This window comes from Peromyscus californicus, unplaced genomic scaffold (assembly GCF_007827085.1).
Source record: "Peromyscus californicus insignis strain IS unplaced genomic scaffold, ASM782708v3 Scaffold_11__1_contigs__length_118956290, whole genome shotgun sequence".
Classification (NCBI taxonomy): Eukaryota; Metazoa; Chordata; class Mammalia; order Rodentia; family Cricetidae; genus Peromyscus; species Peromyscus californicus.
In genome coordinates this window covers 59,965,677-59,979,942 of record NW_026294402.1, presented here as the reverse complement: position 1 = coordinate 59,979,942, position 14,266 = coordinate 59,965,677, and the positions used below count along the sequence as shown (strand labels likewise).

At 48.2% G+C, this 14,266-nt stretch overlaps 1 protein-coding gene across 2 annotated transcripts in view; it reads right to left on the bottom strand.

The window, feature by feature from the left end:
* The window catches only part of Parp16 (poly(ADP-ribose) polymerase family member 16), a 45,052-nt gene that overhangs the window by 20,182 nt on the left and 10,604 nt on the right, over positions 1-14,266 (bottom strand). For both annotated transcript variants that reach the window (XM_052712377.1, XM_052712370.1), the window contains exons 2-4: positions 9,477-9,614; positions 3,971-4,177; positions 454-625 (exon numbers count right to left, since the gene is read on the bottom strand). In XM_052712377.1, the coding sequence (XP_052568337.1) occupies positions 454-625; positions 3,971-4,177; positions 9,477-9,614 (517 nt within the window). The remainder of the gene's footprint in view (positions 1-453; positions 626-3,970; positions 4,178-9,476; positions 9,615-14,266) is intronic.

Genomic DNA, 14,266 nt, shown 5'->3' with positions numbered 1-14,266 from the left:
AGCGTTTTGCATGAATGTATGTATGTTTACCACATGTCTGGTACCCATGAGGTCAAAAGAGGATGTTAGATCCCATCAAATTGCAGTTACAGGTGGTTGTGAATCCCACAGCGTGGGTGCTGAGAACAGGGCTCAGGTCCTGTGGAAGAGCAGCAAACACTCTTAACCCCTGGTCAAATCCTGCCTCCTTCCCAAAGCTTTCCCTGGATGCTTGGACCCACTCAGCTGCCCCTTGTCAGCCCATCCCCCAGCACTCCCCAACTCCTACCTGTACCATGCGATCTTTTTCTATCATGTGTTCAATCCCTGAGAAGCCATTTCCCTCCTTGAAGACCAGCCTCTGTCCTGCACTGCTCTGGACCAACCCATCCCTAAGCATGCAACGGCCCTCCACTCCACACCTGGGCCAGTAGCAAGTGCCTGCAGCCAGGCCTGGGTCATGTGCTCACTCACCCTTCTTCTTGGTTTGGCACTTGACATCTGGATGATCGATGACCTCACACACGGCTACACAGCTAAGGATTGGTCCAAGGAGGCTATGTTGCCACCCATGGCCGTGAGGACTGTAAATGAGGGCCAGGCTCAAGTCACTTGTGAGGTAGGTCCCTTCCCCAAACAAAGATGTCTGGAATAGCAGAGGTGAAAAGAAACACACAGAAGTGAATGGAGAGCGGACATTACCAGATGGCATACGTCGCTCTTCCACAGAGCTGTAAACATTAAAATAAACATTTTTCAGTCTCCCACTCCTTTAAGACAAACAACCTCCAATGTCATCATAGGGCTTATTACTAAGCACATTCCCATCTGATAATAGTTTAACTGACTGTGGATTTGGCCACCTAGCCTGGCAAAGGAGCTGTACCTGGTGGTCAAGGTTGAATGGAAAAAACAACATCGATATCAGAGTTCAAACAGACATCCGTTTCAATGTTCCAACGAATTACATAAATTCTGGTGTTTCAGCGTCTACATCTACAAAATGGTGTAAAAGTTCCTCCTCCATAAGCTTATGACCATGACCCAAAGACAAAATAGGGCTGGGGGTGTAGCTCAGTGGTAGAGCTCTTGCCTAAGCATTCAGTCCTCAGCAACACACACACACACACACACACACACACACACACACACACACACACACAACCAGACATATGTATATAAAACAATGTGCATTCGAAATGTACCCGGCACTAAGAGGTGGTGACAGCCTCAGGCGGGCACACCATCACGGGTGCTGCTGTGATAATAAACAGTAATTCCCATTATATCAACGCGTGACACATAGCTACACTTAGGGGTTTGCAGAAGCAGAGCTACATCCTGTTACTTGAATAAGAAATGAGTCTCTCTGACCAGGAACTGGGACTAAATGATGGAGCTGCCATGAGGGGCCGAGTGGAGTTTTACTCTGTGTTGGTGTGGGCTAAGAAAACATCTGAGAACGTAGGGTGAGGTGCCTGACAGGGGGAGTCAGTCGGCTCCTCCCGAAGGAAGAATGGCCGATGGAAGCTCTGGCCAGTGGAGCCTACAGCAGGCACAGGGAACACAGGCTTCCTTGGCTACCATAGGCACCGATAGCTGATCACCACTCGGTCACAGTAACATCCATCCTGGTGCTTAGTCACACTGACTCGGAACACTTCTCCTCACCTCCCAGAAGCTTCCATCAGTGGATGGACTTTGACACTCAGGTTGAAATTCGATTGCTCTCTGTGGACGCCAGTCCCATCTTAGATGACACCGAACTCCAGGAGTTCACTGGAAATACATCCTCTACTCTGGAACTGAGAAATGGCTACCCTGTGGCTTGAGGCAAATGAAACAAACCTCTGCATGACCTTTGGAAAGCTCCCATGCCAAGTTGGACAATTTCTCCATCTCTCAAAAGCTGACACAGACCGTCTCCAGGGGCAATGAACACCCTCTGATCAGACCCCACAGCAGTTTTCTCCTTCTTTTTAAAAATATTTATTCAGTCTCTCTCTCTGCCTCTGTGTGTGTGTGTGTGTGTGTGTGTGTGTGTGTGTGTGTGTGTGTGTGTGTGTGACACACAAGTAAGAAGACAACCTGTGGAAGCTGCTTCTCCCTTGGGCCGTATGAGCACCTGGGATCAATCTCAGGTCACCAGGATTAGCAGAAGTCACCTTTACCCGTTAAGTCACGTCTCTGTCCCTGCACATTAATCCTTAAGTCCTACATATGTCTTCAGCTCCTGAGACTTAAAACCTTGAGCCAGGCTGCTGTGAGTGGAGAGCACAGGAGAGTCCTAGGGCATTTCTACCCCCAAGATAACTTCACACCTTCCCCCTGGTACATGGGCCCTCAAGAGAGCCCCAGAGTATAAACTTCGGGCAACTTCTCCAGGGTAAAACAGAGACCCCTGGATTCCAGTAGCCTGGCCATAGCAGGAAGCCCAGGGCCAGCATAAACAAGCCAGTCATCCTCAGCAGAACCCACCAGCACTAATCAGATGCAGCAGGGTTGGAAGCAGCTTCTCCAGCCTTGGGGCTACATCAGCCCTAGCTGAGTCCAGGCTCCCGGAGCCAGCCCATCAAGACATGACAGATGCTGCCCTGCCTGGGGAGGGGCCCCAGCACCCACTACCTCAGATGGCCTCTCCACTGGCCTACAATAGCTGCTGCTGCTTCTCCTGGAGCTTACGGAAGGAAGAGGCCTTTGTGCACTAAGCTGCTCCAATCCTTTCCTGTGCTCAGAGGGTAGGGGGAGCAGTGCCACACAAGAGGGAACAGACCAGGACAGCGTAAGTTCCTTTGCCCAGGCCGGCGTGGCTGCCCATGCCTGTTTAGCTATAATAGACTGTCATCCTCCTCCTTCTCCTTCCTAAGGGGTAGAGTAAATGTCAGAAGGAAGAGGGCGATTGAAAAGTTTTGATTCATAAATACGAGAGGAAAAGAGTTCTAGGGAAGGGCCTCCTCTTGCTGAATCTTGGCACACCACGCAGCAATTTCTCAGGGCTGACAGAAGCTCAGCCATGCTTATGGTTGTCTGGGGATCCTGTTAAAGTTCGGGTTCTCACCCTGTCATCTAAGGCAGGCCTGGGGCTTCACATTTCCAACAAAGTGTTCCTGGGTAATGCTTATGCTGCTGGTCCAGGGTCCACACTGTGTGACCAGGGCCGGTCACACATTAAGACCACTGGAAGAGTTGGTAAAGCATACTGATGGGCCCCACCCCCGCAGAATCTCAATTAATTGGTCTGGGATGCAGTCAGCATTGGGATTTTCATTTGTTTTTGTGAGACAAAGTCTCATGTAGCCCAGGATGACCTTGAACTTCAGATCCTCTTGCCTCCATTTCCCTAGTGTTAGGGTTATAGACAGTCAACACCACATCATCTGGTGTTGGGAATTGAACTCAGTGCATACCAAGTAAACATTCTACCAACTGGGTTACATCCCAAGCTCTCCAGTACTGGTATTTTTGTTTTCTTTATTTTAAATTTTTTATTTATGTTTGTGAGTCTGCTTGTCTATTTGGGTCCCAGGTATGGGCAGTGCCTGTGGAGGCCAGAGAGGGTGTCGGATAACTACAGCTACAGGCAGTAGCCACCCAATGTTGAGGCAGGGAACTGAATCCAGATCCTATGCAAGAGCAGCAAGTACTCTTAGCTGCTGAGCCACTTCTCAGCCCCAGCACTGGGATTTTTAAAAGCTTCCCAAGTGACCTAAATGTAGAGCTAAGGCCAGAAACCATGATCCGTCCCCAACCATAACCAGCCCAGGAATCTCCCAGAACCTGTCAAAACGCAGCTGGCCCCAGGATTCAGAAGGTCGGCAGTGGGCCTGAGATGCTGCATTTACCCAGGTGACCAGGTGACTGTGCTGCTGGCCTGCAGACCACTCCAAGCTCCAAGCGCTATGGCCTCAGTAAATCTACCTGCCATGTACCCCACACCGAGCAGTCCCCTAACTCCCATGCTCCTCAGCGGGGGAGAGAGGGGAAGGCCCACCTTGTTCAGGTGGCAGTGTAGACCATTGTGGATGATGGAGTGGAAGTTCTCTAGGCGGCTGCCATGGAAGGCATAGATGAGGTCTCGTTCTCCTTTGGTCTCATAAAATCTGGCGTTGGCTGGGTCAAAGTACTCGATTTCAAACAGGAAGTCCGGGGTGGGAACAGGCGTGCGAGGGGCACCGGTCAGCTGCTGGATCTTTTCGAACTTGAAAACATGAAAGTGAAACGTGAAGGGAGTCACGGTTTTCCTTGGGACACTGGTAAGTGTGCTGCGGTGTGTCCTCTTAATGGCCAGTGTGCTGGCACAGGCCTACACGCTCAGTACTTAGGAAACAGACAGGAAGGTTGTGAGTTCAAGCTCATCCTCAGCTAGATGTCAAGTTCAAAGCCAGCCTGGGCTACATGAGACAAAAGAAGGGATGGAGGAAAGGAGGTAAGGAGGGGAAGAAGGGAGAAGAGAGACAAAAGGCCTCCCCCACCCCCAATCAGCTTGCCCATCAGAACAATTAGTTTCCTAATTCTGAAGATGTTCCTCTATAGTCAAACGCAGGGCTTCTGACAGCTCAAGAGAGCTTCTCTCCAAGGACACTTACAGGCGAGAGAGAAGTATGAATCGCTCCTAACCAAGGATTAATTCTTTTTTCTTCTTCTTCAGTTTTTAAGACAGTATCTCATGTAGCCCAGATTTGACTGCTTCCAAGTCCTGGGGTTAAAGCATGCGTCACCACACCTGGCTCAGAAATCACTCCTAATGTTCCCAGAACTTTTCAGGTTTGGATGGTAGCCCACATCTGTAACCCAGCATTCAGGAGGTTTCAGAAGAGGGGGTGGAAAGTTCCAGGTCAGCCTGGGTTCCATAGCAAGACCCTGTCTCCAAAAAACAAAACCCTAACAACAAAACCAATACTTTCCCATCTGGTCCCATATTTTATCTTCTCATGAGGCAGAAAGCTGTGACAAATGTCAAAAGCATCCACAGAATTCCCCTTCTACCTGTGTCTGTGTTCCTTCAAGTGTGACTCTGCAGGTGGGATTCCCCCAAGATGGCATCCAGACATGGAGCCTATTTCTCTGCGCTTGAAGCTGGCTGTGCTTAGATTTGTTTTGATCAATGGGCCCTTAGCACAATTCATGGCAGAGACTTGCAAAGGGTTTGTCCTTCTTTGCTGCTGGCCACCCTTACTCAGCCTCAGCAAAGTGAGAGCCTCACAAAGGAAGGCCTCAGCCATGGCAGCCATCCCCCCACTAAAGCCCAGAAATATAAGCAAAATTACCCTAGAACATCCACCCCCAAGAACCGCCTCAGAGTCACAACCTCAGAGTCATGAAATGCAACCAATACTTTCCTTTCATCTTTGAAAGTCACTAAACTTCAGGGTGGTTTGTTATTCAGCAAAATCTAACTGAGAGAGATTTGTCCTGACTGTGGGCCAGGCAGGAAAACTCTAGCTACAAATGGCGCACAACGTGTTGGCAAGAGTTTCCAACCAAAACCTGAGAAAAGATTCTAAAACGGAGCTAAAAACAGTTCCTAATTGTCTCTCTCAAAAGAGCAGCAGCTGCCGGTTTGAGCTACTGGTGGGTTCCTGGAGTGTGCGCTTGACCTGCGTATGGCGGGAATGAGGCCTCTGCAAGTGGCACATTGAGCTGCGTGGTGGATTTAGCCTTTGCTAGTACAAAACAAAAAAAGAGGTTTCTGGGCTACACGCTGCTTGGATAAAAGCATAGACCCACGATAGCTCCCAGAGCTGGCGGAAAACATACTACCGCCATGTTGGGAAGCTGAGGTGGGCGGAGCCAGCAGCCATAGCGCCCTTTCAGTCTTACAAATGCTGCAGTTTAAAGCAATAGATTCACAATAAGACAGATTCAGATGTAATAGTTTACAATGTGTATAAAATATACATAGGCTTGAAAGAGACAAAAAGGGTGATATATACAGTTATATAAACAAATACATAGTTTTAAAAAATAAAGTCTTTAAAGAGACAGTAAAATTAATATAAAAAATAAGCCACGTAAAGATGAATATTACACAGAGAATCTGGATTGTGTTGTCTTTGGGATTTTTAACTGCAGAAAAACATTTAATCGTAAAAGATGTTGAGTTAAACCAATATGTATATTTTAAAGATACTTTGACTTCAAAATTTGGATGTAAGGATGTGTTGCTTTGGAAAGGAGACTCTGCTTTTGTTCCCACAGAAAGCCAAAGGCTATGGGTTTGTTCCAGATTAAGATACATCAGGTTTGACCAGCCAAGACCCCCTGAAAGGTCTCCGATGACACCATGACCCAGATGATCCAACATCCAGAACGGTTTGAAGGCAACTGACTCAGACAATACACACTCATGGATTATTCCATGATCCTAAAATTTTCTTTGTGTCCCCATAAGATACAGCACCCTCCTCCAGCAGGAAGTAGTAAGAGAAGCTACGCCCAAATTCCCAAATTATATGTAATTTTACTTTGTTAAGGTTAAAACCTTCCTTTTTGAAAAAAAGAAAAGAAAAGGGGAAGTGCTGTGGGATGGTCTGTATGGCAAATGTGTTGCTGATTGGTCAATAAATAAATTATTGATTGGCCAGTGGCCAGGCAGGAAGTATAGGCGGGACAAGGAGGAGAATAAAGCTGGGAAGTGGAAGGCTGAGTCAGAGAGACACTGCCAGCCGCCATGATGACAAACAGCATGTGAAGATGCCGGTAAGCCACGAGCCATGTGGCAAGGTATAGATTAATGGAAATGGATTAATTTAAGCTGTAAGAACAGTTAGCAAGAAGCCTGCCATGGCCATACAGTTTGTAACCAATATAAGTCTCTGTGTTTATTTGGTCGGGTCTGAGTGGCTGTGGGACTGGCAGGTGAGAGAGATTTGTCCTGACTGTGGGCCAGGCAGGAAAACTCTAGCTACAGGCATGGATGTCTAAGTTTCTTTTTTAAGTATTAATTTTTCTTCTTTTTCTTCTCTCTCTCTCTCTCTCTCTCTCTCTCTCTCTCTCTCTCTCTCTCTCTCTCTCTCTTGTTGTTGTTGTTGTTTTTCAAGACAGGGTTTCTATGTGTAGCCCTGGCTGTCCTGGAACTCACTCTGTAGACCAGGCTGGCCTTGAACTCAAAGATCTGTGCTGTGGGATAATGTTCTTGTACACTGTAAAGATTTGTCACTCAAATTGGTTTAATAAAATGCTGATTGGCCAGCAGCCAGGCAGGACACATAGACGGGGTGACCAGACTAGGAGAATTCTGAAAGAGGAAGAACAGAGAAAGGAGTCGCTAGCTAGAGGAAGCAAGATGAGAATGCTGCACTGAGAAAAGGTACCAAGCCATGTAGCTAAATATAGATATGAATTATGGGTTAATTTAAGTGTAAGAGCTGGTTAGTAATAAGCCTGAGCTACCAGCCAAGCATTTATAAATAATATTAAACCTCTGAGTCAATTATTTGCAAAGTGGCTGCTGGGTATTTGGGAACAGGCAGGCAGGAGAGAAACTTCCGCCTACAGATCTGCCTGCCTCTGCCTCCCAAGTGCTGTACTACCATGCCCAGCTAAATGTCCTGTAATAAAGTGATAATACATGGTAGGCAAATGTCCTGACTTGAGCAAAATAAAAAGCTGACATTCCTGGGCACCAGACCCCCCACATTTAAAATATTGTCTTCATTTTCATTTATGTGTCTATGTGTGTGCCTCTTTGTGTATATGTGCACCACATGCACACGGGTGCCTGTGAGGGCCAGAAGAAGGCACTGGATCCCCTGGAATTAAGGACAGTTGCAAGCTGCATATGGATGCTGGGAACTGAGCCCAGGTCTTCTCCAAGAACAGCAAGTACTCTTAACCACTGACGGTCTCTCCAGTCCCACCCTGACACCACCCCACATTTTAATGTGTATTTAAATCAGTTCATAACTGAAAGTCAAGGAACCACTATCACATTGGCTTTAGCTGTAATACCCACCATCTAGCAGGGCTTTGATCCCATATGAGGTATGGATAAATGATTCAATTCAACAGATGAAGTAGATCCACCCACTCTGGAATACAGACTCCCTCTCCACGGCTCCTCATGCTTCTCACCATCCAGCACAGCTGCATATCCCTGTGCTACCAGAATCCTGGGCATCAAAATCTGTGCTACTTGGGGACAATTGTAAAATTGAATTCTTATAGCTGGAGCTGGTAGAACATCTCTGTGATCCCAGGAATCTGAGGCAGGAGGACTGCCATGACTCTATAGCCACCATAGGCTACATAGTGAGGCTACATATCAAGACTTTGTCTTAAAAATCCAAAAGCATGAGCTGGGCGGCAGTGGTGCACACCTTTGATCCCAGCACTCAGAAGGCAGAGCCAGGCGGATCTCTATGAGTTCAAGGTCAGCCTGGTCTACAGAGTGAGATCCAGGACAGCCAGAGCTACACAAAGAAACCCTGTCCCGAAAAACCAAAATAAAATAAAAATTAAAATTAAATGCTTACTTGAAATTGATTAACTTAGTAACAGCACATATAACCAAGCTGCTGTTGCCACTCAGAACAGAACACCTGACCAGGAACCACATGACCCACTCTGGACCTTGTTGTCCCAGCCTATTCTTGTGAGCCTCTGGCCAGGCAAAAAAAACCCTAAATTCCAGCACATCTGGCTTCTGCCAGCAACTGTTAGGGTAACACCCTTCCGACACTGCTCCTCTGGGAGATAACTAGGGTCTCAACTTACAAAAGGGACTCAATAATTGACTAAAAGAGGATCTGAACCCCAAAACTCAAGTATTCCACTACTTTGGGACTCTACTGTTTAACAACCAGACTAGTCCAATTCCCTTCCCTTCTCCTTCCTCCCCTCCCCTCTGTCCTCTCCAAGTATTCAGGATAGAACTCCAGACCTAGCACATGCTAAGAAAGTGTTCTGCCAGGGCTGGAGAGATGGTTCAGAGGTTAGGATGGTTCAGAGGTTAGGAACACTGACTGCTCTTCCAGAGGTCCTGAGTTCAATTCCCAGCAACCACATGGTGGCTCACACAACCATCTGTAATGAGATCTGGTGCCCTCTTCTGGCCTGCAGTCATACATGCAGGCAGAACACTGTATACATAATTAATAAATAAATCTAAAAAAAAAAAGAAAAAGAAAGTGTTCTGCAGGTAGCGTCATCCCTAAGGCATGGACAGGGCCTTCACTTGGCAGAAATGCCTGCAGTTCTTGGTAGCCCTCTCTATGTGCTCCTAGATACTGCTCCACGTGTGAAAACTCATTCCCATAGCTGATGTGCATTCGCCCAACTGAAGTACACCGTAGTCATTCCCATTTATAGATGAGGAGACACATGCCGAACTGTGCCTGCCAATGTGTAGGTTCCTGGGCTCTTCAGACATAAGAGAATCTCTGAGGGTGGCACCCATGAATCTGCATTCTCAACCAGCTGCCTAGTGGTCTCAGAACCACTGGATTGGTGATGTCCCAAAGCAGTCAGCCTTAGGAACTTATGACCTACACGCTTACCTCTGCTTTCTCTGAGCTGTGGATTGTCAGGATCTTGGAGGATAAAATCCAGCTCACCAGGTCCCAGGCCTGTTTGTCTGTGTCTCTGGAGGACTGGAGAAGTTCCTTCAGATTGGGTAACCTGCCAGCATCTGCAAGCTGAAAGGAGAAAGATCCTCCATTAGCAAGGATCCTGGATAAAACGGTAATTGAACGCCCTCTAGTGGTAATGTTGAAAACTTCACTCCTTCTATCTGGAGGAATTTTATAGAGTAGATCAGTCTCCTTCCTAAATAATACTAAATAATTCTAAAGGGTTTTGTTTTGTTTTATTCACTTGATACAAAACATGCCCTGAGCTTATGGCAGGTTTTAGTCTTCGTCCTGTTAAAACTAATGCAATTAGTTGCAAGAATGTTACTGTGTTAAGGCTGGAGGCGCAGGAATTCCTGAGTGGGTGGTCCCTACACTGTTCCCCCTCCTGAACAAAATGGGTTGATGCTATTCTTAGTCCTTACTTCCCACTTCCTGCCTCTTCCACTCCTAGCTCTTGTCCAGGAAGGTAGTCTTTTTTACTAAGCATCTACTCAGTGCCAGGTCCTGTAAATTTGGGAGGCATTAGAGGGTGGAATCTTGGTAAAATAGAGAAGGATGCGAAATAATCCTTATTTAAAGGTATTCACCACCAACTGGCGCTGGTGGTGCACGTCTTTAATCCCAGCACGTGGGAGGCAGAGCCAGGAGGATCTCTGTGAGTTTGAGGCCAGCCTGATCTACAGAGCGAGTTCCAGGACAGTCAAGGATACACAAACCCTGTCTTGGAAAAAAAAAAAAAAATTCACCATCTGGCTTGTGAGAATGTTCAGCAGGTAAAAGTGCTTGCTGCCAAGACTGACACCCTGAGTTCCATCCTCAGGACCCACACAGTGGAAGGAAAGAACTGACTCCCACACTCTGACCTCCACATGTCCACAATGGTGCAACTACACCACACACACACACACACACACACACACACACACACACACACACACACAAATTAATTAAAATTAACTGTCAGTTGAATATGGTGGTTCATGCCTGCCATACCCAAAGTGGAGAATCTGAGGCAGGAGGATCAAGAATCAAGACCCACCTGGGTTAGTTACCTAGAGATTTCAAAATATGCTTGAACTATATGAGACAGACTGGGGGAAAAAAAATGTTGGGTGTGGTGGTGCACGCCTTTAATCTCAGCACTAGGGAGGTAGAGGCAGGTGGATCTTGAGTTCGAGGCAAGCCTGGGCTAAAAGAGCTAGGACTGTTACATAGAGAAACCCTATCTTGAAAAACTACTACTACTACTAATAATAATACTAGGGATGTGGCTAGTGGTAGATTTTTCGCCTAGCACATATAAGGCCCTGGTTTAATCTCCAGTCCTGAAAAATAATATTCCATAGTCGGGGCTGGAAGCACACCCCTGTGATCCAGATTCAAGAACCTGAGACAGGAAGGTTGCTGGGGGTTTGAAGGCAGCTTGAGCAACAACACTACAATCCTGGTATTCAGGAGAAGAAGGAGGGTTAGGAGTTCAGGCCATTCTTAGCTACGTAGCAAGTTCCGGCCCAGCCCAGGATCCGTCAGACCCTATCTGGAAAAGAAAGAAAAGGAGAGAGGGAGAAAGGGAAGAAGAGAGGGAGAGAGAGAGAAACAAAGAGTAACGAAGGACACTCCATCTCCCGACTCTGTTCCGGGCTCACGCTCAGTTTGTTTGTTTGTTTATCTGTTGCATATTTCTTAACCCAGAACCGGAGCTCAGCCACTTCCTTCCACTCCCCAGCACTGGTATCTCCTGTCTCACCCTGCATAGCACAGCCCTGGCCACCATCCAGACCTGCGCTCTGAGAGCCCCACAGAAGGGCAGTAGTTAGACCTCTTTTAGGTGCTTCGGGCAAATGGGAAAGCCCCCTACCCGCTCCAATCTGGAGCCAGCACCCCCGCCCCCATCTCCCCTGGACGAACAGTCATCTTCCAGGCCCTCCACTGCCGTCTGCCGGGAGAGGACCCCTGCTGTGTCCGGCCTTCCCGGCCCTCCATCTGCCCACACTCTCACCCTCTTTGGGCCCTCTTCACATTATTCTGCTCTAATAAAGTAAGAGTCTTCCCTGTCCGCACTGCAGTAGGGCCTTTGTCGTGAAGCCACGCAGGCAGGCTTACCAGACAAAGTAGGATAGGCCCAGGTAAATGAGAATGTCAGATGAACACCACCAAAAAGTGAGCTGGGCCTGGTGATACAGGCCTGCATTCAACAGGCGGGAAGCCCGACCACACACAGGGCCAGCCTGGTCTATAGTGGGAGGGTCCAGGACCACCAAGGCTCACGGTAAGAATTTGTCTCAATGAATAAATAACCTATGTGGTATCTGGGGCAGAGTGTCTCACTACCTGGTTCAGGCTGGCCTGTAACTCACTGTGTAGAACAGACTAGCCTCAAACTTAGAGTCATCTCCCCGCTTCCCCCTCTCAAGCACAAAGGCTACAGGCGTGTAGCCTACAGGTGGGAGCCCCCATGCCAGCTAGGCAAGCACCCTACCAATCCAGCGACAGCCCCAGCTAACTCAACAACTCATTATAGGCGGGCAGTCCTGGTGCACTTTAATCCCAGCACTCGGGAGGCAAAGGCAGGCCGACCTCCTGCCGCTATGGAATGAGTTCCAGGACAGCCAAGGCCACACAGAGAAACCCTGTCTCCAAAACAAAACAGTAAAGGCAAGGAAACTGAGCTTGGAGTCCTAAATGCCTTGCCTGGGGTCATAAAGCTAGCTGCAGGGCAAGAATGCCTGAAGCCAGGTAACCTGACTCCACAGTCTCCCTAACCTTAATGTTCCTCTGTCACAGTGGTTCTCAAGCTGCGGGTCAAGACCCCTCTGGAGAGTTGGACCTTTCACAGGGTTCACCTAAGACCATCGGAAAAACAGATATTTACATTATGATTCATAACAGTAGCAAAATTACAGTTATGAAGTAGCAACGAAAATTAGGAAAGTTGAGAACCACTGCTCTATTGAACGAACTTTTAATGAGAGCCCGTATTTTAGCAAAGGAAGAATTGAGCCAGACTTTGCTACTTGGGAAGCTAATCAATCATGTAATCCCTACTCCACCCACCAACTACAACCAAGACACCTACTGGGTGTGCCTAAGGTCTGTCAAGGGCAGAGAGAAAAAAGTATATTCTATGTAGCATGGGATGGAGCAGGAGACAGGAAACTTTCCTGTGGGCAAGAGATCTACACCACAGCTCCTGACTGGATGCATTTACCAATACCTGGGTGGAAGAGAGTAAGTGTGGGGGGCGGGGGCAGACGAAGAGGGAACTCACTGTGCCAGGAGTGTGTGTGGAAGTGGAGTGCCAGGGGGTGGGGGTGGGGGGTTGTGAGAGGCAGAGCGAGTGGACACCCAGAGGACTGAGCAGCCAGGCACCCAAAAGGTGCATCCTGAGCTCAAACACCACCCCCTGGGACAAAAAGGGTGACAAATGGGGGGGTGTCTGTGGAAAAGGCTGTGGCACTGGAGATCTCCCACCCCAGTTCCAGGCAGTTCTTCTCACCAAAGCTGTGACGTCAGACACTAACCTAGTTAAAAAGAAATCAAGGGCAGGAGAGGCGGTTCAGCGGTTAAGAGCACTTCCTGCTCTTGCAGAAGACCTGGGTTCAGTTCCCAGGACCCATGTCAGACGGCTTGAACTGCCTGTAATTCCAGCACCAGGGGCCCTGACACTCTCTTCTGGTACCCGTGTGCACGTGGCATATACTTATATACTCACAGATAGACACACAAAAAAATAAATAAATAAAATAAATATATGTTTAAAACTGAATAAAGACAGAAGCAAAGAGATCCACCAATCACTTGAGCACAGTGGTAGACCCCTGTAATCCCAGCACTCAGGAAGCAGAGGCAGAGGCTGTCCAGCAGGAGGCTATCCTGGGCTACACAGTGAACTCCTGTCTCAAAAAATAAAAAATAAAAAGAAGAAAAGCAATCAGCAAGTCGAGGGTTTTTTCCCCCCTGAATTCCTAATTTCTAGAAAGCAAGAGGACAAACAAATCCTATCAGCTATGTGTTTGTCCAAGACAGAGTCTCCCTGTACAGCAGAGGTGATCTCTAACTACCCTGTCAGCCTCCCACCAGCTGAGACCGCCGGGCTTTCACAGCCCACACCTCTGCCGCTCTGCTACGGACACTAAGGAAAGGATCCAGCTGCAGAGATGGCTGGGGAGGTATGAATGGTGGGCAGAGCTGAGAGCTTATGACTGGGAGACAAAAAGCCTCAATAACCAGCCAAGGGTGAACAGCGAGGAGAGGCCCAATGACCCAGAAGGAGGCAGCCCAGCCTCTGTGCTTTGAGCAAGTGACAGGGGACACTTTACAACTCCCCAGATCACCAGCTCCTGGATCAGTGGCCCAGGAATCTGTTTGCAGATGTTACCACAGGTGACATCTGTGCTCATCCCCAGGCAAAACTGGAGCTACTCAGATGCAGGCGGCAGCTGTTGCTGTCCACAAAAGGCAAAGCGGGCAAGAACACACCTGGAAAAGGGAACTGACTAGGAAAGTGCCAGAGGTCACAGTGACAGGTGGGGGAGGGGGCAGTGCTGGGAAGAGAATGAACCAAAGGGCACCTGCCTTGGGGACCAAACCATGACATCTGCCACAGTGAGGGGAAGGAAGGACCAAGCTGGGGGGGCCGCCAGGTAAAGGCTGAGAGGTGAATGCTGCAACTCCATATAGGCGTACCGGGCCAAGCACACGCCCAAGACACAAAG